This window comes from Ornithodoros turicata, chromosome 7, assembly GCF_037126465.1.
Source record: "Ornithodoros turicata isolate Travis chromosome 7, ASM3712646v1, whole genome shotgun sequence".
NCBI classification, from domain to species: Eukaryota; Metazoa; Arthropoda; class Arachnida; order Ixodida; family Argasidae; genus Ornithodoros; species Ornithodoros turicata.
Window position 1 is genome coordinate 16,340,360 of NC_088207.1, and position 25,362 is coordinate 16,365,721.

General features: G+C 45.9%; 1 protein-coding gene across 1 annotated transcript; it reads right to left on the reverse strand.

The window, feature by feature from the left end:
- Positions 1-1,360: 1,360 nt before the first annotated feature.
- On the reverse strand, positions 1,361-25,142 carry LOC135400247 (bestrophin-3-like). Its single transcript, XM_064632020.1, has 5 exons — positions 24,266-25,142; positions 8,813-8,965; positions 7,788-7,868; positions 5,366-5,517; positions 1,361-2,177 (listed from the first exon to the last, which is right to left on the reverse strand). The coding sequence occupies exons 1-5, from the start codon at positions 24,977-24,979 to the stop codon at positions 1,988-1,990; spliced, it is 1,290 nt and encodes a 429-aa protein (XP_064488090.1). The 5' UTR covers positions 24,980-25,142; the 3' UTR covers positions 1,361-1,987.
- Positions 25,143-25,362: the final 220 nt, after the last annotated feature.

Sequence of the window (25,362 nt, forward strand, 5' to 3'; positions counted from 1 at the left end):
AACGAGTTCCTCTGAAAGTTACCACGGCGCAAAAGTACCGAGTTACGTTACAAGTTACCGAAAAAAAAAAGAACTTAGTTACAGTAACGAGTTACTTGTAACGAGTTACCTCGAACTCTGGTCTTAAGAATCTCAATCTCGTACAAACTGGATCGGGTTAAGCAGGATCGGAGTTCGATCCTACTCGAACGTGTCCGTGTAGCAGCGCCCGATCCGGATTGAGCTCGATGAGCATTGGCTCAATGCGGATCGAAAAGTGTCCGTGTGACAGGGTATCAGTTTGTTTTCCATATGCACTTCCCCCCCCCCCCCCAATGGCGTTTCATTCGGTAAACCTCCACAATAGGGATTACGAGAAAATGCAGCTGGGACAACTTGCCCCAGACCTTGTGACAACCTGCCCCGCTTCTGGGGGGTACTTGACGACCTCCGCGCAAATCTCTTTTATAAACTATTTTCGGAAGCCATCTTTAGTGTGCGTTGTGTAGCCAAAAGCATCGCACTAAAATCCTGCGTTGGTTTCATCAGCTTGACGAGCGTAGTTTCGTCATAGCTGTAACGAAAACTGTCAGTGACAACTGTACTCTGTAAGTACTGTAAAACTAAGCAAAAACTGTCTGTGACAACTCCCCTCGGCCTCCCCTACGCCTTTTTGTGGCAGTTATACAGTTATTTTAATTGTCACAAAAATGAGTACCGGTCCCGCACTTTCCACAAATCGCGGGTGATAAAATTATCATTCTGTACAACAACTGGCCTTCAGCACGCTTTGTTGTGAGATCTGTTAATATCGTCACACTTTCCTGTGAAGTCGGCCCAGGCCACGCGATAGTAGTAACGTTGTCCGCCTCGGCGTGGGCGACGACGGTAAGCAGTTTCCATCATCACCATCACCATCACTACCACAACCACCATGTGTTTTACGAGTGTGGATGCGACCAGGCAAAATAAATCCGCGATCAGACTACTAGGTGGGCGCTCATGATCACAGTTGTATAACGGTGAACATAGAAGTGAATGCAAGCCAGCTGCTGTATATTTGACGTTGGCAACATGTCCCTGAGCTTGGGGAAAGGACAAAACACAAAAACGAGCAGCACAAGACAAAGGTCAAATGTGCAATGAAAGTTTTACATTTGGACCTGCTCTATTAAAACGTACATTGCTGCAGGTAAACGTAACATTCTATTCCTTGGATGTTTGACTGGTGAGAAAGCTATGCACCTTCATGAAATTGTGCACTAGAATACGGGACAGTTTTGTAAGGCAGCGATGATACTGACGAAAAAGAAGTGGACACGAGACATGAGCCTTAGTTCAGAGCCTCTGCTGTTCAACAGCGGTCTTGTTGAGTCTGGTCTTGCAAGGGTTCTTAAAACATTTATTGAGGTCAGATCAAAGGATGACAAGTAACGTGCTACTAGGTTTGCAACCTGTATAATGGCAAATTCATGCAAAACATATGCACAAATAACAGCAGAATGACCTTTTAAATTACCTTGTTTGTCTAAATTACGAAAGCAAGCACAGTAAGACGGACGTCATGCACAAAACATTAGCAACAAAAAACAAATGATGAAAAATAGCTTACACTGTGCAAAAATTGGCTCTCACTTTATTTCCAGCCTGAGTAAACCTACAAAAGCTAAAATGATAGTTTAACATTAAAACAGTACTAAAAATTTTGTTTTAAAATTGCGAATCTAAATACTACCAGGGATATCGCATTTCTTATGTACGCCATAGTTGAAAAACAGATCATTGTGCACTACGTTTTAGACCTAGGCAGTCTAAGGGCCCGTATAAATAAACAAATCAGTGCATAAATAAACAAATCAATGCATAAATAAAACAGCCCCCCCTCCCTTTGCCCGATGGCGTTGAGAACAACCGGCAGAAACGTGGACAACATAGCATTACAGAGCCAGCCACAACAATAGGAAGCAACAAGCATGCTTCAAACAGTGCCTGACCCATAGCGCAATGCTCAGGGGGAAGCAGGCAGTTCGGAACTTGTACTAGCCGACGGCAGAAGGCTTTTGGTAAGCGGAAGCAGCGAAGCGCTAGTTTCCTTTGTCAGGGCAAAGCGAAGCTCAGGGCTCAGAAAACCTTCGGCCCACTTTGTGCAGCGCAGGCCAGGAGTCCAGCAACGCTTCTTCTTCGTCGGTTCGGTGCATCTGTAAGATAACGCCGTTCCCTTGGGTGCGTGTCGGGCTTTCTACGGGGACCTAGAGCAACGCTAAAGAGACTGAGATAACACTACAGAAGCACAAGCAAAGCGTAGAAAAGAAGCAAATGCTGAAGTTAGAATAAATGACTGTATTTCGCCACCAAACCGATAACTCTATGCACTGCACTCTTTAAAAGCAACTTCCCCACATAGCACGGTGAAGGCCAACCATTTTACGATTTGAAGGCAGCACTGCACTCTAAAGACAGTATGTCACTGCATAACGTACTCACAGCCAACCACTATCCCTGATGGCATCGTTCTCGTCCCTGATTGGTTGAATACGGGAGGCGTGCACCTTTCTCTGACACTTTTGTGACCACGTTGCATGTGACAAAGGGACGTACCCCCAGCGCTTTCCACAGATGATAATGGCATCATTCTGGACGTGGTTGCTCTTCTCTATATTATGTGGTGAAGTTCTGTTTCAGGTGTATGCGTGCTGGTGCTGGTTACCGATGTGCACCGATGGGTGATTCACTGGCCTTTCTTCTCTATTTATTTAAGACGGATTGTCTTACGAGGCACGGCTTAAGGCACAGTGCCTGACGAGGCAGTCACATCCTACAAAGCCTACTAAACGGACTCAGAGGATCGGAAATCCTCTACGAAAAAATACGGTCAACAAAGCTGATTATATTGCGAAAAGCAATTATTTTCGCATCTGTTCTCTAAGTCAGTAACCACAGTGTTGGTTTTGTGTGTGTATTGGCATCGAGGTGGAAGTCCAGTTACATGGACTGGCTCCTATATAACTATCTCAAGAAACTAGGACTAAAACTAGAGCTAGTGCAATACCATCTCCTGCCCGTGAAATCACGTCACGTTAAGGACTGCTGTTCGTGGTTGTCGTCGCCATGCAACAGACCAAGACTGCGGAGAAACAGGTTTTGTTTCCTAGCGATAGCTGTTAGTGCCTCGTTTCTCGGGATCGCAGAGTCGGCGTCCGCAAAAGGTGGAACATTTACCTCCTCGTTTATGGTAATTCAGTGGTGCTTCACGTTCACCGTAGAGTGCGCTTTTGTATGTTGTATGTTACATCATTATTTAGAAGGGAGCACAGTATTTATGACGACGACGATGGCAGCGTTAGCGCGATGACGAGAAAGTTTGTCCATTCTTGTTAAGTGGATTCCCGGTCATGCTGATGCACAACAAGCTTTACGGCGGGCACGAGAACGCGAACGGAAGTACAGAACTCGCGAGGACCCAGCTCGTCGTGCACCCGAAGCCGCGAACGGGAGAGTGCGGCGTCAGGATTCCAACGTGCGTGCCGGCGAAAGCCGAGTCAAGGCGAACTCCGCCGCCACCGGAGAGGTGGCAAAGAGGCGTCAGAGGCAAGCGAAAACCGATGGAGCCACGAAGGGCATCTTACCATCTGTGTGCATTGTATCCAGTCTGTCCGCACCGTTGCAGGTGAAGGGCTTTCCGTATAGCTGTGCCTCCCGACGTGACTGCACGAACCGCGCGGCCGGAGTGACCATCTATACGCGAGATGAGGTCAACGCTTCTCCTCAAGACTTCTTTGCTGACTAGGAAGACGTGTGTGGGATGTGTGTGGGATGTGCGTGGTGCAATTTTAGAGTGTGACTCATTGTTGTGGCGCCAACTTTGTCCCACGAGTTCGCGAGTTATAACATACCTCACCTAAGCCTTAACAGTACACATGCCATCGCCGACACTACTGCTGGGAGGCTAACATCGACGGAAAGACCACCATCTTCATCACCGGTCTACAAGAAGCGCTGATGTCGTCACTCGCCACTGAACACTGGCCGTAACCACTTCGAGACCTACACTGATTTGGTCTTCGAAAACTGAGGCCTCGTCAAGTATATCGACCACATCACCACTCACCTCACAGATCACAGCACAGTACTCGTTCCTCTAAAGTAGTTCTACATACGCCAACAACAAAAGTGTCAACATTCACGCACGACAATTGTCGCTGAAATTCGCGTTACACAACGGTTACCGTCCTGTTATTTTTAATCTAGTATTTCTTTGTAACACTGACATTGTTTTATAGTGTTCTTCTAATGTTCTCTCTCTCTGTATTAGTGATATTAGTGTTCTACCCATGCAGTGGTCCTCGTGGTCCTTTGGGTTTCCAAATAATAAATAAACTAATAAATAAATAAAAATCAGCAACGTGACGTCAGACGCTTAGAAGGAATCATAGGATTGGCTTCTCATCATGTTTTCGAAACCTTTATAGCAAACATTTTCTATGAGAGGGGAGGAGAGTGTAGTCAGTGTCTGCTCTGAACTGGCGATTCGTTGCAGAGAGGGGTGAGGATGAAAGATAGGATGAAAGGATGAAGAAAGGATGAAAGAGGGAGGGGAATTACGGGAGAGGCAGCGATGAGCATCCCCTCTTGCTCAGCGATTCGAACGAACGCTTGTCACGACTGCTTACGCGCACGCGCTGCGGTGCCTATGACCTTGCGCGTTAACCAGGGTTAACTCCGTGTTCAATAGATGGCACAGGATGAGGACGACAGAAGTGGGGAGTAGTGGGACATCGCGAGCGACGCGAACTCGTCGGTCCCATTCAAGTACCGGTGGCGCACGGCGAGGGTGGTTCTTTTGAAGACCCGCTAGGATACGATGCGTATGCGAAAAAGCACCTATCCTACGCAGAAAACATGTGGATATCCCTGACAAGGGTAGGGTACGGCAGGGTACGGCAGGGTACGGCAGGGTACGGCAGGGTACGGCAGGGTACGGCAGGGTACGGCAGGGTACGGCAGGGTACGGCAGGGTACGGCAGGGTACGGCAGGGTACGGTAGGGTACGGTAGGGTACGGTAGGGTACGGTAGGGTACGGTAGGGTACGGTAGGGTTTGTCGTGACTTAAATCCCAATTTCTTTTTCTTTTTCTATCACATCACATCACATGACAGGGTTCCCTGGAATGCTCCCTGTAGCACGATAGCCGCCAGGATAATTAGCGAAGTTCCCCAGTGGCCGCCTTCCGATCTAGTAAAACCGCGCTAATTCTTTTTCGTCCACTCAACATCGACAACAGTCATGAAACCATCAACTGTAGCGCGCGAGAGCAAATTATTTTTGTCTCAATTCAGTCTTCACTATGAGCTCTACATATGCACAAAAAGTGCCGTCCGAACTTACACGATATTTACCGTTGAGCCACGGTAGGTTGGGATCTTGTGCATTATCGACGCCTCCGTATACGGCAAGTCCGGCTCGTGGCTGTCCCAGTACAGATCACGCTGAATGCGAGGTACCTTGGCATACAGCTCATCGACGGCCTGGTACGCCACCTGGAAGAAGCATCCCCTACCTGAGTTACAAGCTTCATCTTTTCGTATTCACCTATATTTGACTTTCTTTTCGCGTATGTTCACTAATAATTAATTAATTAAGAATTGGGGTTTACGTCGCGAGACAACTGAGACCATGAGCGACGCCACAGCGGTCGGTCTGTGGATCGCTTTTGCCCACCTGAGGGGCGTATGTTCGTCTTGCTTTACCGTTACATATGTTGTCAGCACATCCGAATTGTTTTATACCCCTGTCACACGGGCATTTTCGATCCTGCTCGACCGAACCTGCTTGAACCCAATGCAGATCGGATGGTGCTACACGGCCACTTCCAAGCAGGATCGAACTTTGATCCTGCTTGACTCAAGACAGCTCCCATAACAGGATTGAGAGTTTCAAGACGGCTCGACGGACGCCATTTGCATCCTCGACCCCGGTGAACTGTCATAACTTAAGACGGACATGCGCGCGAAGCTACAAATGATGCTTACATCGGTATACGATAAATTACCACTAATATCGCTGTTATATAGGAAACGCGAAATTAATGAGTTCCGTTTATTCATTTGCCTATATTTTCAACACCGCGCGACAACAGCCGGAACAGCTAATCGGATACGTACTCAGACGGCGACGGTTGCGCCGCCTCTCGCGCCACAGGTCAACCATTCAATGCGCATTGAAAGTGGCCGTGCAGCAGCGTCAAAACTCGAGCGTGCTCGGGAAGTTCGATGTAGATCGGATTCGAGAAGGATCGAAATGCCCGTGTGACAGGGGTATTAGACTTACTCAATATATTACTTACATTTATCTATACGATGCTTAAGTTTACGAAAATTCGTTAGGACATTGTCGAAATTTACTGGCTTCGTTTGTTTTTGTTTGTGTGTTGTTCTGTTCTTCTATTTGCTTCGAAGATGATCGTCTGCGTTCGAAATTGTGGAACTTACGGGTATCAGGGAAGGAAAGATAGAAGGCCGGACTCATCAATACATCCTGCACCATGACTGTTTTCCATTGAGCTACGTTTCGCGCAAGGACCTTAAACGTTCGCATCGTGGTTTCATGATACTTGAGTAGCGGTGCATGTACAATCACAAGACTACATGTTCTCCATCATCTCCCATGTACGGTGGTGTTACGACTGTCCACAGTCTTTAAGAGAAAAAGAAAGAAAGAGTGTATTCGGTGCGTCTGAGCCCAGTGCTGACACGCCCTTCGAAGATAATTCAAGTTCTTAGCCATTGAAACCATAAAGAATCGACCAGGATTAGCAACACAACCCATTACAGCACATGACATAATTCGACTAGAGGGCATGTAAGCAGCGCAGGCACGCCAAACGATATGACACGTGGTATACAAGTACTGAACTGCAACGATGCCTTGCAACTAGGAACGGTGGAGCTCTGTGGCAGGTCCAGGGGGCGGTTGGGCGACCGCCCAGTTTTTGCATGGAATTTCCCTCTCCCAATCCCCACTACGCGCTTAGCTAAAAAAACCGCACCACCCCACTCCACGAAAGTGAAGATCTGCGTCCGGCCCCGGTGGAACCAGAGACCAAATGACGAGAAATCAAACACTGCGCAATCATGTATCAGCTCACCAGCATACTTTCCCCTTACCTTGTACCTAAATGCTGCAATAAACGCAACACGGTACACGAGCTTCAGCGCACAAATTGCGATTGCCCAGGGTCACAAATATCTAGAACGTTTCTGATATGTCATCGCCCACTCGGCGTCACATTCGTGCGTTCAAATTTTGCGAGTAAGTCACGATGTTATCGTAGTACCTCGCGAAATCTGGAAGGGCATGATGACGCGGTCGTGTAGACTCTTATTACGTTCACTTAAAAGTTCGCAAGCATGGCCGGAAGACGGGTGTCTTGTCTTTACGTCTCCATAGAGCCACCAAATAGGGGTACACAGTATCGCATTCGCTTTCCGCGCCGGAGCCGCCGTTCGGTGTCCGCGATTGGACCGATCGTGTCACGTGGTTTCTCCTTCCAAGAACGCGCCGTCCATGTTGAGTCCTCTCCATCCGAAACCGGTTTCCTGCGTTGCAAGCAGGTTCAATTGCGCGCTGTGCTCTGGCGGAGAAGGGGGGTATTTGTGTCCCAATGCTAGGCGAGGCAGCCGCGCCGCACACAAGATGGCGGGCTCGCTCCCCGGCGTGGCTCAGTGTCGCTACTCCGCTCCCTATTTAGTGACTCCACGTCTCCGCAGGTCATGAAGACGGAGTCGGAGTCTGGGAAGGGAGACGTTACCTGTGTGTGTCTGTCGATGAGCCAGTTCGTTTCGAAGTCGTCATCATCTTCGCCGAACGGATTGATGAGTTGTTCGGCTACCTGCACCGAGAGAACGTCATATATGTAGAAATGAGGCTGGTAGACCACCTTAAGCTGGAACAAAATGAATCGTGGTTTCATTAAGGAAAATTGGTCTTGAGCGACTTTTTATGCACGTAGAGGTTTTCATCTTCCTTATCTTATTGACGACGATGGCACATAACAAGTGCTTCTGCGGTGGTTGCTGCTGAGCCCTGTAATGCACCCCGCCTTGGATAAACAATTTATGTACATATACGCCCTCAAAAACAAGGCACATAAATTCAGTATAAAGTTATGAAATAACTTACAGTAATATACAGTTTATGAACCTGTCGTTTTGTTTATGGTATGAGGTCCCATGATAAAGTTATCGCGGTATAGCAAACGGTCAAATGACTATTACCTGCGCTCTGTGCCCTGTGGAAGGAAGAATCATATTACGTGCTTATTGCGGAAGCGCTAATGTCATTCGTGGGGTGGCTGAATGCGCATAGCACTTGCTGTTTACACTACGCAACGTAACCTTAACATTATTATATTTACTGTAAGTCGACCCAGGGTGGTTCTGATGGGGGGGGGGGGGGCAGAGGGGAAGCAGCTAGCCCCGGGTGACTTCGCCAGAGGGGGTGACGGAGGGTACGTTCCGGAAGCTGCGTTGGAGAATGAAACGAGTATCAAGAGAATGTTGAGCTCATAACTGCATATGAGCTTATTCTTCCCTTTAGTTTACAGAGCGTCTAGTGTATGTGGGGTGGGCGGTGGGGGTGGGGGGCGTAACCGTGCCCCAGGCGGAAATCCGCCTCGGAGCCGCTCTGGACACCTAGGATACACATCATACGATGGTTCATCTGGAATTGCGACACGTCTTAGTTCCGGTGTCTTTCTGGTCTTATAGTCACATCCGGCCAGAAACTACGACATTTCGCGATGCACACCGCCGCAAGTCAGACGCACCAACTTACCTTAAGCCAGCCCATGAAGAATATAAATTGGAGAAACGTGAAGAAGGGGAAGTAGACATCAATTTCGTGTCCAGAATATCCCATTCTTGGATCCAAGCTTTGGCGGGCAATCAGTGACGTCACGAAGAACAGATGTGTGGTAAGTGTGACAACCTGCACAGGACAAGGATATGTAGCTTGAGAAACATAGCTGCACTAATGCGTTTCGGACAAGATGTTCCCCACGCGGAGAACTGTCATTCTCTCCACATCTGCGCTTGCAAGGGTTAGCCGAAGGCTCGCTCGCCGGATGCTGCATTAAAGGGGCACAAAACAGTTCGACGAGCATCCTCCAATTATTATGCCCAATGAAAGAACGTAGCTCACGATATCGGAATATTAAATTCTTTTGCTTCCAGCGAGCGTCTTTAACACGAAACAATGCCATTCAAAGAGCATAATCCGCGCGAGCCTCTCCTTATCCTTGGAACCGGGTCACGTCACTATATTCCAGGGTATAGCAACACCGAATTCCTGGCGCTGGAGGTGGGGTAGATTTCGCTCTCCTAGCCAATGACGGACCCCACTGAGACAAGCTGCAGCTCGCGAGGGCACCGGTTGCGGGAACATCGCGGTGACCTCGCGGAGCAATACAGCACAGAAAACATAGTGCGCACGTGAAATACAATATTGAAGGTTTTTGGTACAGTTTGAACTGGCTACCTTGGATTGGACAAGTGGGAATATGTTTAGAGTTGACCTCACTTCTCGATATTACAACAGAATTAATGTATAAGCGTCCCGCATTCTAAACGGCTGATGATGCGCGACGTCAAAATGACGTGTCGCTATCGTCGCCAGGACATCGCAGGGCGGGGCATGAGGGCGAAAGAGTGCAGTGAATATTCAGTCGGTTTGGAGCCATTATTTACTTTTTTGCGACAACATTTTTTTTTAAAACGTTCTCCGTCGGCAACGTATCACAATGTATTTAAAAAAAGTGCGCCTCGTTTACCTGTTTATTGCCCCTTTAATTCGTCGGATGCGACTGAATGTGGCTTTTTAACAGCGGCATGGCCAAGCGGGCTAAGGCGTCCCGCTCGTTTGCGGTAGCCAAGGCCGTGCTGAAGACAGGGAGGTGGTGGGTTCGAATCCTACCATCAGCTGTGCTGTCTGAGCTTTTCCCTAGGTTTTCCAGAACACTTCCCAGACGAATGTCGGCATAGTTCCCCCTGAAGTCTGCCCAGGACGCATACTAGCAGCACCCCTGTCTCACTTCTTCCTGCTGTCCTCACTCCATCTGTCCACGTCTGTACGCCGCCCATAGCCACAGTTGCTTCGCGGCTTTCACAGGGAATACAAAGAAATTAATGTGGCTTTTAGAGATCAGCGGCGTTACCGGTTGCAACAAGTTGACCCGTCAAGATGTTGTCAATCTGGGGACTTGGAAACTTCGGAACACATCCTTCTGCACTGCATACACTAGCAACCTTTCAGGACCACACTTAGTGTCTCGAAATCAGCTACACCGGCCTCTCATTATGACAAAATTACTTAGTTCATGGTCAAATCCAGTCAGAGGATGGCCTCGACATTGGAGATCCTGGACTGCCAGGATCTGACCCTCCATGATTCGCGGCATGCTTTCGCTGTGACCTGTTTAACGGTTCCGCCGACTCCCTCACGTGGGCCGTGGCTTGAAAACTCCAACACGCGTCGATATCGACGTCGTCGTTGTCGTGGCAGAAATCACATACATTTTTTTGTTATTTTCGCACTGGGCAGCACATTCGTCTATGAAATGCACCTTCGAGGGGGGAAAAAAAATCTCTCCAATGTCAACTACGAGTATTCTAGTTTCGTTGGAGCACATAGTGGAACCATTATCCCTGAGGTTGGTCGGCACGTTCAGTTGTTTCCTTTGTAGACTTGTCAAAACTTGTGAAGAATAGTCGCATATTTGCAGCGTGAGGGCAACTTTGACAAACTAACACCCTACACAAGAACGATGAGGAAATAAAGAAAATGCGAGAAAGCCTGGAGCTGGAAGTTGATTGCATGAATGTGACATACTGTGCCCTTTCCTGCAGCCAGCGCGTTTCAGTACCTTATACCGGGCTTTGGCTGTAGAGTTAAGCACCGAAAACTCGCCAGCGTCCTTTATTTATTCATTATTGGGCTTAGGGTATGTGTAATGTCCTGAGCATGTGCGAGCGCCAATCAGACAAGCATATCAGAAAGACAGCTTCCGTTGCATATAACCATCAACATGCTGACGCTAAACACATGGTCAACAGATTTCCCTTGGAATGTGTTTATGTATTGGTTACATAGATCACAAGGAACCAACTATAAAGTGTGGAGTTGGGGTCACTAGAATTTATTAGTATATGAACATCCAAACCACATCCCAATCTTATCCTGAGTAGACTTAAACAAGCACATCATTCCCACTATCGTGTCCCATTAGAGCGTGACAACAGGTAAAGCAATGACGCAACAAGCAGTCAGCTATTTGTTTGGTATTTGCCTATGACCTAACGTTCAAATATTGGGAGCAGGTGACCTAAATAATTATATCGAAAACTAATAATTTGATTGTTGCTTAATGTTCATTATCAAAAGCAAGTGGGGGAGGATATATTTATTAGACGAAAAGAAAAAAAAAACTGGGGAAAAGTCAGCCAAACAGGACGTCGGCTTACTATTCGGGAAATAAATAAATAAATAAAATTAAGAAATAAGAAATAAACAAAAAGAAAAGGAATTAGGAAATAAAGGATAAATTAACAAAGGATGAAAGAAGGATGAGGTAGCTTAAAGACGAAGTTGACAAAAAAAAAGATGACTAACAAACTGTGAAAGAATGATGAGATGGATCACAGAAAAGCAAGTGCTTACTGATCATGCACTTGAATTACAAGGAGCCGCCGATTCAGTTATCCAAACCGCAGGTCCAGAAATAACGCTCAGTCAATAATGTTGTTCCGTTCGGTTTCCCTATCTTAGGAACCATCAATTATTACTGGTCATTTAACCTAACCGTTAACGGTTGCAAAGTAAGGCTCGGCAATTAACACTGACCCTGTCAAATCGTTTCCTAGTGCTCAAGGTCAAACGGTACGCGCGTATGACCTCCCAAGCAGCACAATGTACTGAAAGTCGAGTGCAATAGGGGTGGACGGTATGTGTCTTATCAATGTTCTTTAGTTTCACTAGTCTGTTCAAGGACTTCCACCTACCCGGCCACCCCTATTGCACTCGACTTTCAGTACATTTTGCTGCTTGGGCTGTTGTTTACAAAGGAGTTGATGCTTTCATTGAGAGCCGCACAAAGGTCGCAAGTATCATCGTAACACATATTTTTTCTACGTAATCTTATCCGCTAGCAGATGGACGACCGACTTATTCCAGTATTTGTTTGTGGCCCCTTATCTTCATGACTTAAGAATGGCACAACATGGGAGTGATAGTACCTCCACTTCACGTAGCAGGGTGACCTAGACAGTAGTTGACCTAGGCAACGTAATAGCAACAACCCAAGCAGCACAATGTACTGAAAGTCGAGTGCAATAGGGGTGGACGGGTAGGTGGAAGGCCTTGAACAGGCTCGTGCAACTAAAGAACATTGATAAGACACATACCGTCCACCCCTATTGCACTCGACTTTCAGTACATTCTGCTGCTTGGGAAGTCTGCTGACAAAGTGACATAAACCGGCTTACGTATATATATATATACACGCATATATATGTATGTATGCTTACCTATGTTTGTGTATATGAATACAATGTGTATATATGTGTGTGTCTTTATGTGCTTGTATATATATATATATATATAGCCATATTTACTGTGATTTACTTTTGATATCTTCGATGAGGACAGGTTGTTTCTTGGCTACAAATGCTTCGTTTTTGTTTGTTTGTTTCTATATGTACGAACTTTCTTTTATCGTTTGATATTTTGCACTTGAGATTTTGTGCATTTTATTTTGTGTCACCTCGTTTATTTTCCCTTTGGCTACAAATAGCTTGTTGTATAGGTATCAACTCCCTTTTGCTGAATGACACATGTACTCCGAGTTACTCTTTCCTTTCGGTTCGACTACCTTGTTATTGTCCCCATAACACGTATTTCCGTTATTTCCGCTGCTTAACCTCCACCTTCATCTTTTTTCTTTTTTTGTCTGAACAATCCACACAAGACTCATAAAATTGTTATATACCCATGTTTCTTCCTGGCCTGTTCCATAGGGCTTGGCCTCTCAGCCCAATTTTCTATGTACTTGAACCATACTATTTCTAAGCAATAAAAATCTAAATCTAAACATCTTTTTTTTTAATTCCGTGTTAACGCCGCGAAGTAAGTGTGGCAAACAGATGTGGACAGATGGAGAGAAGACAACGGGAAAGAGGGGTAGACAGGGGAATAGCGGGAGAGACCTGCGCCTGCATTCGTTCGGAAAGTCTACCACAAAACTCGGGGAAAATCTGAGACAGCGCAGCCTGTGTCGGGATTGGAACCCACCACCACCTCCCTGTCTTCAGAACGAACTTGGCTATCACAAACTAGCGCACGCTTTCGGCAATGCCGTTGGCTAAACGAGTTCTCTTTACTGCTTGCTTTTGTAACATTATGTTTTGCCTTTATTCCCTTTTAAAGTTCCAACGACTTCCTTCGCTCCATCGACCCGGCAGTCGAGTTCTCCCCACCACGACGTCTCCAACGGCCACAAGAGACACTCCTCCACCGACTGCGCCTCAGCTTGGCAAACACGCCACCTGTCCAGCGCATGATGGGTAGGCAGATCTCTGCCCTCTGCGACGTTTGCGAAGTGGTTGCGGACACATCGCACCTCCTGCTGACCTGCCCCAAGTACACCAACCATCGCGCTACCCTTTTCCGCTGCCTCGAACGTTTCGGGCACAACCAACTGAAGCTGGCCGCACTTCTTAGCCCTGTGCCTCAGCACCAACAGTAGTGGGCCGTCACAACTGCTTTAATGCACTTTCTGAAGTGCACTGGCCTGGCTTCTAAGCTCTGAGCTGCGCTCTCCAGGAGTCTCGCCTTCTTTCTCTTCTTTTTTTTTTTTTTTTTGCTGTTTTCTCTTTCTTCTTTCTTCGTTGCTTTATTTTGCTTCTTCCCTTTTCGTTTTTGTTTTTCTTCCCTTTTTATCGAGTCTCACCTTTTTCCTCTTCTTCCTTTTCTTTCTATTTACTCTTCGATTTTTTAATGGAATAGCAAGCCGACCTTCGTCTGGCAGACCGTTCCTTTCAATAAATATATATCCTCCCCCCCCTTCTTAAGCATTTCATGCGCTAGCTTCTACTCCCGATGTACTTGTCATCCTTCATTAAATACAGGTTTCGTATCCTCCAAAGTAGATATACACGTGAATTTCTCAGTTTTCGTCAACCGTAAGAAAAACCCCAGGAGCTTCATCGAGATTATTCCGCATCTCAGTTCACTATGTGTACGGAGTAACGACCTATTAAATTTTACCCATCCTGGCATGCCGTGCCCAGCAAGTAGGTAATAACCCTGTCACAAAGCAAAACTTTCCACGCAGAGACTAGGAGGTGACACGGGTTCGAATCCTGTCACCGGCTGTGCTGTCTGAGGTTTTCCCTGGGTTTTCCGAAGACTTTCCAGACGAATGTCGTCGCAGTTCACCCTGAAGTCGGCCCGGGACGCATACTAAACCCCCCTGTCCCCCACTCCTTCCTGCTGTCCTCTCTCCATCTGTCCACGTCTGTACGCCGCTCATAGCCACAGTTGCTTCGCGGCGCTAACACGGAATTAGAATAAAATAAAGCAAGGCGACGTAAAGCAAGTGAACTCTTTGGCAGGGAATGAAATTTAGATATTTTATTGTGTTTCCAATGTGTTTTTGACCCTGTTGTTCCACACCGCGCTTTAGTTCCCATTAGAGTCACTGAATAAGCTTCGCTTCAGAGTATCGACACTGAGTTCCAAGAGCGAGCATGAGCCATCTTGTTTCCGCGCCACGGTAGTCACGCCCACGCGCACTTCAGGCGCATCTCAGAGCCGTTTATAGGGAGAGTTTGGCCATTAGGAGGAGCCTAACTTGAAGCGCGTCATGCAACGTCACGGCTAAGCCACCTCCCTCGCCGTGCTGTATTGTTGTCCCGTTGTCAGCCGGTCGCCGACGCCATGTTGATGCTGATCGTTGTTTACGATGCAAGGAGGGAAGACACGTGCGAACATTGTCCTTCGAAAGCCCTTCGTCCTTGAACTCTTTCAGTTTGGCAACAAAACCCCCCTTTATCAGAGGCGGCTGTGGGTCGTAAGCCGGTTATTCCTGTAGATTGCATTCATTGCGACAACAATGCTGACGGACAGCATCAATATGGCGCGCATCAGATGGCTGATAAGTGGATTCTGCTCGGATTCAGGCTTTTGGGCGGCGCAACGACGGGTCTGACGTCAAAATAGGCTCCACCCACGAGGCGGCAAAAGATCAGAGAATGGCCAAACTCTCCCTATAAATGGCTCTGGCGCATCTTAGCGGACGATGCCATCTATCGTGCCCGGGTGAAATGTTCCTTTCTCTTGCAAGCAGCTCATCAAAGCTGATGGCCTCGAGTCCACCTTGACATCCTCGGGACGTTCTAGTGGACAATACATGGATTATCGCACAACAATCAAACACGCTTCTCTACCCCACAGCGAGCATTATGGTGGCTGTCTTTGATCCTCAGTTGGGGATGGTACTGGTGTGGCGTGGAAACAAGATGGCGCTCCTGCTCTCCCTTGGACCTCAGTGTCGATACTCTGAAGCGAAGCTTATTTAGTGACTCAGTTCCCATCTCCAAACAATAATGTTCAAAGAACCTATCCTATACATCCGTCATAAATGGCACTGCAACTGCATTCGCAGGGGAGGGGTGTTACGGGGCTTTAGCGGAGATTCTGAATAAATCACCGAAACCTGACAGAGTGGAAGTTTCACGAAAGAAACATTCGAGCTCTCCGTTGCTTTCGCGAATGAAAGTCAACATAATACAATTTCATTCAGGCATATAGATTGATGCGTTTATCCTTTAATGCTTAGATGGGGGAGGATACCTGTGGGAGAGACGGCGATGGTGTCCTGCTCATTAATTATAACATAAGATTACAACACGAGAAGCATACGACAGTCAAATACTGCTTCGGTTCCGAATACTGTTGAGCGAAAGCGCCGGCCCGGATGTCTGGCAACTTTTGCTTCGAATTCCTTTCCCTTTCGTCATTTGAAGAAGCCCAACGAGGAGCCCTATTTCGCGATGATGAGTTGCAGTAAGCTGTCTGTATTTTAAGTATTTTCTCTTCAGTAATCAGAGAATTTACGAAGAGACGTGGTAAGTCAATTGGCATCGAGGACAAAATAGGGTTCTTATTGTTGAGCAGCCTTGGAGTTCGCTATTGTGATTGGGATATAAAATAAACGCACACTCTTCTTCTTCAAATTGCAGCCCCCCTGTGTTATGCTTAGATCTTATCAGTGACTAGTTAGTATGCTGCTCCTGATATTATTCGCCATCGTCATCCCTATCTTCGAGCAAGTCGTGTCATTTCCATCAACATGAGACGGACTTCGGTCAACAAGTGCAGCATCACTAACATCACCACAACACCGAGCGTAAAACGAATTGTTAAATATACGGAATACATCTCAAAACAAAATATGCAATTACAAAAGTATTTGATAGAAAAAACACACTATATCCCAAGCAGCAAAATGTACTGAAAGTCGGGTGCAATAGGGGTGGACGGGTAGGTGGAAGGCCTTGAACAGACTCGTGAAACTAAGGAACATCGATAAGACACATACCGTCCACCCCTATTGCACTCGACTTTCAGTACATTGTGCTGCTGGGGGTGGCCCTGTGACGTGCGCGCGCCAATCAACACCCCCCACAAGAAAGCACTCTTAATCTCTAGATGCCGATTTAAGATACCACGCTTTTTTTTTACTATAAACGATTCACATAGATTCGTTTTGTCATTCTGCAGCTTTCGATTCTCTAAGAGACTGCACAAAGTCGCCCCTTAAATTGAATGTTCGATACACGGGCCTCCAGATAGCATTTGTAAATTATTCTGAAGGCATCAAAGCTTTCTTGTTTCTTTTGTCCTCTCTCGTTTTTTTCCTCTTTTTTACGTAGAGCAGAAAGCGAATTGAAATCCATAGGGAGCCATACCACAAGTTCCAATTGATTGACCTTCGCCAAGGAATTAACGGGACAGAGTTCACCGAATAATTTCTAAAATTCCGAAAATTTTCCCAATAAAATGCTGGTTATTACGCTACTCTACCGCAGGATGGGGGTACTACGTCGGCAGTGGGGGGCTATGGGGATAGCATTCCACTCCTAGAGTGGAACTTCATCGTGAAATATAATTGTTGTTTTTGTTAGAGCGCTCTTGTGATTACGGTTATGTCCGGTGTTTATTAAGGTATCGACAACGAACATATCAGTTGGAGCATCTTATATTGTTCAGTTCAGTTCATTTTATTTTTGCACTCGGTTTTTTAAACTTTGTAAATGGCTTCTCTAATTATTTTCTTATTATTATTTAAGTCTATTTCGATGTACAAAGATGCCGATGGCCTTAGTTAAAAACAAGCTGCAACTCTGCAGCTTGAGAAAACCCGGGTCGTGGAATGGCATTACAATGAAACGCAGCCAGGAAGCTTACACATACACTGAAAAACTATTTACTAAAATTTATGGAACGCGGAAAACGTGCACTTACTATTGCACAAGCTACTATTACAAATAGTTCATATTACATTGTACACCACGACATTTTGAAGAAACATAATACACTTCCGCATATAACAGCGTAATAACAGTAATCAAAAATGAACAACAGCTTAGCACAACGATGAAATGGAACAGGATTCAGGTAGCCATATAACGGTATGTTTTGCACCCAATATGCACGTAGTTGTTCGCTATTACCATAGTTGTAATCGAGGCTATCGAAAAGATAACTTATTAGCTTAGCAAAATGGGGAGTGTGCTTCTGCATGTAGTTGAAAGTTTAGGCTAAACTAAGGCCAAAAAGCGCCAAATCAATGACGAATGTGCGCTCAAGGTGAATTAATGGGTATGAATGGATTAACAAAATACTGTTTAGCGCGGCATAAAATAGATGCTCTAAAACTGTTAAGCGATCCGACTTTGACAAGCTACTTATCAACTTAGCGGTCTCTAAAAATTTGATGACATTTATGAGCAAAATGGGGAGCTTATTACGTAACATCTGCACGCCGTACGAGGTGCTACAGTGGTGGATTTTTCGTGTTTCCGTTCTACAAGTTTGAAAGTACAGCAGAAAGTACGTACAACCAGATTGGTGCGTGACGCGTTACTTGTAATCAATTATTTTTTTTAAATAAATTTTTCGAGTAATCCGACAACAATTTTGAGTGACCAATTACTTTTGAAGTAAAGCCTGATTCATGATACCAATGCTCTGTGAGAAATTTCCTGTGAAATCAAACAAACGTGCTGATGGCGCCAGAATCCGAACCTGTTATCCCTAAATGTAGCTCGCCTCGGCTACTTCCACCCACCAGCTCTGGGAGGTCCGCGGACTGGGAGATCCGCGGTTCGAATCCGCGGGCCGGCTGTGCCGTCTGGGGTTTTTCCTGGGTTTCCCTCAGATGTGTAATAGGCGTATGCCGGCACAGTTCCCCTGAAGTCGGCCCATGGACGCAGCTATCCTCCCCCCGAGCGGATTCCGCTCGGTCTTCCACTTCACCGTTTCGTCTCCTCATCTCCACCACCTTTCCCTCCCGAGAAACATGCCGCCTAATCAGGCAGGCAGACCTCTCGGGTTCCTCCTAACGACACTCCTCCTCCTCCTCCTCCTCGGCTACTTCCCGAACGCAATTAGCAAACAATAAAAAAAAAAAAAAATAGACACGGATGACTTCTTCGGCTTCCGCATGCCTGTGGTCGAAGTCATTGGGAATGGTTCTGCGTCACGGTACACAGAGGCGATATACCTATCATGTCCTAGAAACGCTCCCTTGACAGTTTTCAGCAAATATCCGCTTACACGGTAAGTGTTTTTCAGGTGCAACGCAGCACTTCTATCAAGTGCTGTTGTTGGGTCTTCAGCGTAGCCGCCGATATCTTAACAGGAAAGTACGGCAAAATGAAAGACAAAAATTTTGAGCAGTGACCGCGTGTTAGTGCGTAAATAGCAACATTATGCGACTCATTTGTTGAGACGTGCAAAATATGATGACTTACTTCACACGCGTGAGTCTTTCGCGCCAGCTCTTAGAATCACTTGGGAGATGGGCCTTCTTTCTTCTTTTTTTTTTCTTTTTGCTCGATGCACACATAGTCGCAAATTTTTGTATAGATTGTAGATTTGTTTTTATATTTTTGTATAGATTGTATAGATTTGTATAGATAGATAAGTAACCAGCCCGAGCAACGCGTTACATTATACCAGCGTCAGCGCGTCCCTTTTCCTTCTTAGTCCTGTTTTCTACCGCTGGTTACCTTTCTCCAATACTATGTACCACCAGGCCCAAACATTCACCCTTCTACATTATACTCTTTGCTCAATTGCATTTTGAGTAAAGTACTAATCGAACGGAATCAGTTACATTTGCAAGACAAGTAACGATAACGGTAATCAATCACTTTTTTTTTAGTAACCGGCACAAGTCTGCGGTACAACAGATAACGTAAGGATGTGTACGAAAATTTCAGCATTATAGTCAAGCGGTACTGGTATAAATGTGATACAGCGATGATAGCTAACTTGCGAAATAGCGGTTCTGTGTATGCGAGAAATGATTGGTTAGCAATAGCACGAACTGCCTCCTACTGGATTGTAGGAAGTTTGTTCAGGTTTGTGATCGTCATTGTTACGTTCCACCACCACGTTGTAACTCACCATACGACAAATGTGAAAAGAATAAGACATAATATCATGTAAATTTAACTTTAGTTGGTAACAAAAACTTAATGCAAAGAATTTCCGATCCACGTGCTAGTTTATTGGTTAGATAATTAATATGTGCATCCCAAGTCGTACTGTATCAGAAATACACCATGAGTACTTTAACTTCCCCGACTAGCTCAATTTCGGATCCCGCCATGCGATAGGAACGTCCCAGTTAATATGATTATTTTTCTGTCTCAAAAAGTATTCCGTTCGTCTTTGTGCTATTAATGTTCTAGCAATTATTTTGAGACCATGTCTGCAAATCCGAGAGCAGTATTCAGTACCGGAGAAAAAGAGAGTGATGTCATCAACATAGATAACAATCTGAGCATTGTGAAGCATGGAGGGCATTTTCCTATGAATAATGTCATTCACCCGCATTTTTGCTGACCAATATGCCAAAGTATCACGACAAACATGCACCACGACTGACGGATAAGTCGGAGCGTCCCGCGAGAATTAAACCGACTGCAATGTTGGTATTCTTCCAAGTATTTTTTTTATTGTACATAATTAAACAGGACTACTTAGCTAACTGTTACAATACTGTAGTAGTGTTATCGTTAGCGAGGTCTTCAATTTCGTTAACTGCGCGATAAAAATAAAAAGAAAAAGAAGAAAAAAACGCGATTTTTGAAGGCCTCCGAAAATGTCTAGCAGGATTTTTGCACCTGTAAAACTATGCTCCAATCGCAAAATTTATATTCACAATTGGTGGGACAGGTAATTGTTATGCATTTGAACCGCTTTACAGTGTAAGCATGGGCAATGTCGTTTTGATCAAATGTGCAACGGGCAATATCGGGCTTATATCACTAAGCCATTTAAGCCACGAATTTGAGCACACGAAATTCGTGAAATTCAATGGCCGCGATTAGATGCCTTGCGTCCGGTTGGCAAAAAAATTGAGGTAGCCAAACTAAATAATTTTTACAGTCTGGTCTCAAGCGCCTAGGTTTCAACTGCAAAGAAGCAGAGCGCTTCGACAGACACACGATCGAGGTGTTTCCCGTGGTGACACGCGTTCTGTTGCTTCTTTCCCAAAAGAAAACTTGCGACATGAACGAACACACAAACAAATAAACAAACAGACAAACAAAAAGCACACGCGCCGTGATGGAAGGACGCGTTGTTCCGCGCTTTTTCTTTTTTTTACGTTTTTCATTTCGCCGGCTTTCCTATTAGGAAAAAGCACAGTTGTACGTAACGCGTTACCAGTAATTGCGTTACTAGTAATCAATTACTTTTTTCAATAAATTTTAACGTAATCAATTAATTTTGTGAGCAAGTAATTTTCCAAGTAATCTGATTACAATTTTCGGTGATCAATTACTGAGTAATCGATTACTTTTTTAACCTCCTGTCAACAATGGCAACACTTTTCAGCAAGCCCGATCTTCGACTGAAGCAATGACGCAGAGGTCACTGTGACGGCCGTCTCTAGTCCTCACGTGTTCCCATGCAGACCACAATAATACGATAATTCCTTACAACCGCGACCTACTGGAGCAACAGCAACAATAGTAACAAAATGAAGCGGATGTTTCAACGCCTACACGGTCGTCCTCATCTGGGACAGGAGGCGAGACAATTTAAAAGTAACGGGGAAAGTAACGCGTTACATTTCTAATCGGTAACGTATTACATTTTCGATGAAGTAATTTGTAACGGTAAAGAATTACTTTTCGCGCAGTAGTAACAGTAATTGTAATCAATTACTTTTTTCGAGTAACACGTACAACTCGGGGAAAAAGCAACAGGAAGCGTGCCATAGGCTAGCTGGAAACACATTCCATCACCACGGTATTTAAATGGACTGTTTAAAAATTCCTCAGTGTTATGTTGAATGGGTCACCATGTGTACGTATGATGTACATCATATACTTTCTACGTCCAGCGTATAGTTTCTTTCGCACAGTGCTGTTCTGGGGTCGGCGAATCAGTAGGCTGTGTGCACGCCTACCAGATTTAGAAAAAGGTTTCCATGGAGCAGTACTGCAAGCAATAAGTACTGCCCCGCGACCTTTCGGTCGTAATTGAAAACACGTCCACCAAGGAGAACGCGTTAGCGCATGTGCTCTCACCCTGAAGAAGAGCGGGATCCCTTTTTGCCCCCCTCCACCGCTTACGCGGATTCGAAGGGAGACCAGAGCCCATAGGCTACCACAGTTCGAAGCCGAGGCCTTAAGGGATGCATACGACTTGGCGGTAGCGAACAAGTTGCTTACGTACAGTTCGCGACACGCTCGTCTGAAATCGACGATCAGTGGATCCGCATACCGCGCTTCCTTGGTTGCTCTCCGAATTGTGGTGTCAATATTGTATCTAAAGGTTGACCACATGGGCCACATGTTTATTACTCGAAACGAATGGTCTTGCAACACCTGGAGATTTAGGACGGGATAAACTGCGGGACGCTAATTTCAAACAACCGTATCGCGAGCAGCGTGCCGTGCACGGAGATCTTAATTTTTTTTAAATTCTGTGTTAGCGCTGCGAAGCAACTGTGGCTATGAGCAGCGGACAGACGAGGACAGATGGAGAGAGGACAGGAGGAAAGAGTGGGGGACAGGGGGGTTACCATGCGTCCTGGGCCGACTACAGGGGGAACTGTACCGACATTAGTCCGGAAAGTCTTCGGAAAACTCAGGGATAACCTCAGACACAGCACAGCCGGTGATAGGATTCGAACCCGTATCACCTCCCAGTCTCGGCGTGGAAAGCGATCATTCTAACCACTACGCCACGGGAGCTGGTGGACCGACTACTGTTCCTGGTCATCATTGCGTAGAGAGTGATTATGCAGTTTTTTTTTTTTGTTAGTTAATTCTATACATTTTTAAGTAAAAAAATCTATCAGAGCAACACAGATGAAGTTCTTGTAGGCAGATTATGTGACCAGACACACATTCTACCCAACAGAGTCGACTACTACATGGCTAGTTACCTGAAATCCATTAATTAACCCGTTAATTAATATAGGAAAGGAAAAACTGCAGCAAAAGGATGCAGACAAGGAAGTGCAGTTTTTAGTTTAGTATGTAGTTCAACCAACTTCCCCGATTCAACCCACCCGCGAATTAACCTCACGCGTTTTTTTGACATGTTTTCGGAGAAACATGACACTACAGAATTAGTGCCAGTGATTATTTGAAGCATCCAACTTTTTTTAAAAAAGAACTGAAATTTGGCCACACTTCGATGCATCCATCGCCAAATCGTCTCGTGGCAATCAGCCGAATCCGAAAGCAAGCAACTCAGTATAGCGGAGGAAGGGCACGGCCTTCAGTTTCGGTGGCTAATCTTGGTCGCAAAGCAGTTTATCTGGTCATAGGCCAGCGCCTTCTCCAATATGCGTCATCGCTCCAAAGCAAGTGACAACCGGACGTGAAATGCGAGCTATTCTTCCTGCGCTCGAAACACGCTTCTTTCGGTTTAGGGTCATTTGCATAGCAAAAGTTGGGGATAGATTTTTCGACGAACTGATCGGTTTGAGGGCTTAAAAAAATATACTGGCATTACGTAATGATTGTGCCTCATTCTGCTATCTCACATTTCCCCGAAAATTTTTAGCTAAAATTTTGTTGATATATTTTAGATAATTACGGTAATAATGGCGGGTCGCAATTAACGCTCTTAGGACAGCACCACCATGTTTATTACCGAAATGGAGTATACGAATTTTGGTTTTCGCCGTCTCTCATATCAGCTTCCTAATTTATTAAATTACACTGCAACGTAGCAATATTTGTACTACTGATATAAAGTTATCTCGGTCGAAGGAATCCTTTTTGACTTATGAGTAGAATGTCGTATTACTGTTGCTGGTACCGATAAAAGATAACGCGACACTAAAGCTGGGTATATCTCCATCCAAGAGACACCCCTGCAGCAAATGGGAGTGCTACACCTACAGGCAGGTGACTGGGTATTCCATGCACTTCCCAGTCTGTGTGTGTCCACTCCCATTCGCTGCTAGGATGTCGCTTCGATCAATAAATACGTCGCTCTGATTTACCGTGAACTGTTGTCGGGGTTTGTACGTCTGGTGCAAACTTCATGATTAAAGTAATAGTGTCTGTTGCATTTATTTTCCTTTTTTTTCTCATTTGCTTGTCATTGACTCGTTCAATTTTGGCTTGTCCGTTTGAATTGTTTGTCTCTCTTTCGCGTGTGGGGCCTATAACAGCCTTGCCCGGCTGAGTCCTTCGTTTTTTTGTTTTTTTTCGTTTTTCCTTTTCTTTTTTCTTTTTTTTTTTCATGCTGCGATTTCCCAAACCGCGACGCAATATAACTCTCTCGCACGTAATTCGCAGGAAGACACACTCAGCTAAAAAAATCAAAAAGCAAGAACGACAAAGAAAGGAAGAAAGAACAAACAAACACAAACGCGTGTAACGTTGGCATCGTTCTGTGTTACAGATCACACTGTTTGCCTATTTTTCACGTTGATCCGCGTTATAACTAACACATATGTGAAGGACATACCTGAGTGTATACGAGAGGTACGGTCACCCAGTCGTAGCACCAGAGAAGACACGTCTTGGAACGAAACACATTCACTTCTTCAAGTATATGCTTCACCGGCGGACCAGGCGGAACCCGACCCTCCTTCTCCGCCATGCCGATCAGATTGATGAACCAAATAAAGGGCACCCAATGTTTGTTGACCTTCGTCGGCACCGCTTCGAACATCTCCATCTCTTCCGTCGTCATGAAGCCCGCGTCCACCAAATGCTTCGTAGTGGGGAAGCGTTTCTTCACCGATCCGCTGATGGACTGCAGCACGACCACGAGACTCAGGTTAGCGTAGCGCATCAAAGTACGCCGCAGGAGTCTACCGCGTTCATCCTCACCGCGCACGTAAGCGAGCACGACGTGCCCCAAGCGGTCGGGCCACGGAATGGTCGTGAACTGGTTCCACCAGCGGGCAGCTACGAAACTCACGTAGAAACCGAGCACGAAGGAAAGCGGTATCTGGTCCAGGGCGCGATCGCTGTAGATGGCGAACTTCTCAAACATGCGCTTCTGGTAGGTCGTCATCAGGAAGCGGTACGAGAAGGAAATCGCGGCGTACACTGATCCGTACACGAGAAGTTCCCGGAAGATGAGCTTGTACACTGATCCGCGCCATCGGGCGAGCAGCTTCCAGAAACCGAGCAGAGAGCTGGTCGAGACATCGGCCTGGTAAGCGATTGTCATGGCTGCCGCGCTTTCGATACACTAACGTTGTCTATTACATCGAGGAGCCGCGCTGTTGCCGATGGCGCCACGGGTCCCGATTGTAGAGCACTCCAGCGTGTTTCATAATCGCCGGCCACGTTTCAAGCACGCGATACACGGGTAAGAACTCGTGTGATGTGAAGGTACATATCGTTGGAGGACACGCCTTCTTCGCGTAACATTTTTTTGTGTGTAATGTTTCTCGCTCGTCCAGCATTTATCTCAAGGCCGCCTACTTAAGATAGAGACACTCGTGCTCAAAGGTAGCGTGCACCTTACGGAAGAAAAGTTTATCAATCGTTATCTTCCGAAAGTGTCTCGTATAACTCCAGATTATTTCTGTACAAGCTATAAGCACCGTG

Coding starts and splice junctions, on each gene's coding strand:
- LOC135400247 (XM_064632020.1), bottom strand. CDS start 24,979: ATGACAATCGCTTACCAGGCCGATGTCTCGACCAGCTCTCTGCTCGGT. Junction 7,869..8,812: donor TCTTCATGGGCTGGCTTAAG/GTAAGTTGGTGC, acceptor CTCTCGGTGCAG/GTAGCCGAACAACTCATCAA. Junction 2,178..5,365: donor GGCTCAACGGTAAATATCGT/GTAAGTTCGGAC, acceptor GTTATCTTACAG/ATGCACCGAACCGACGAAGA.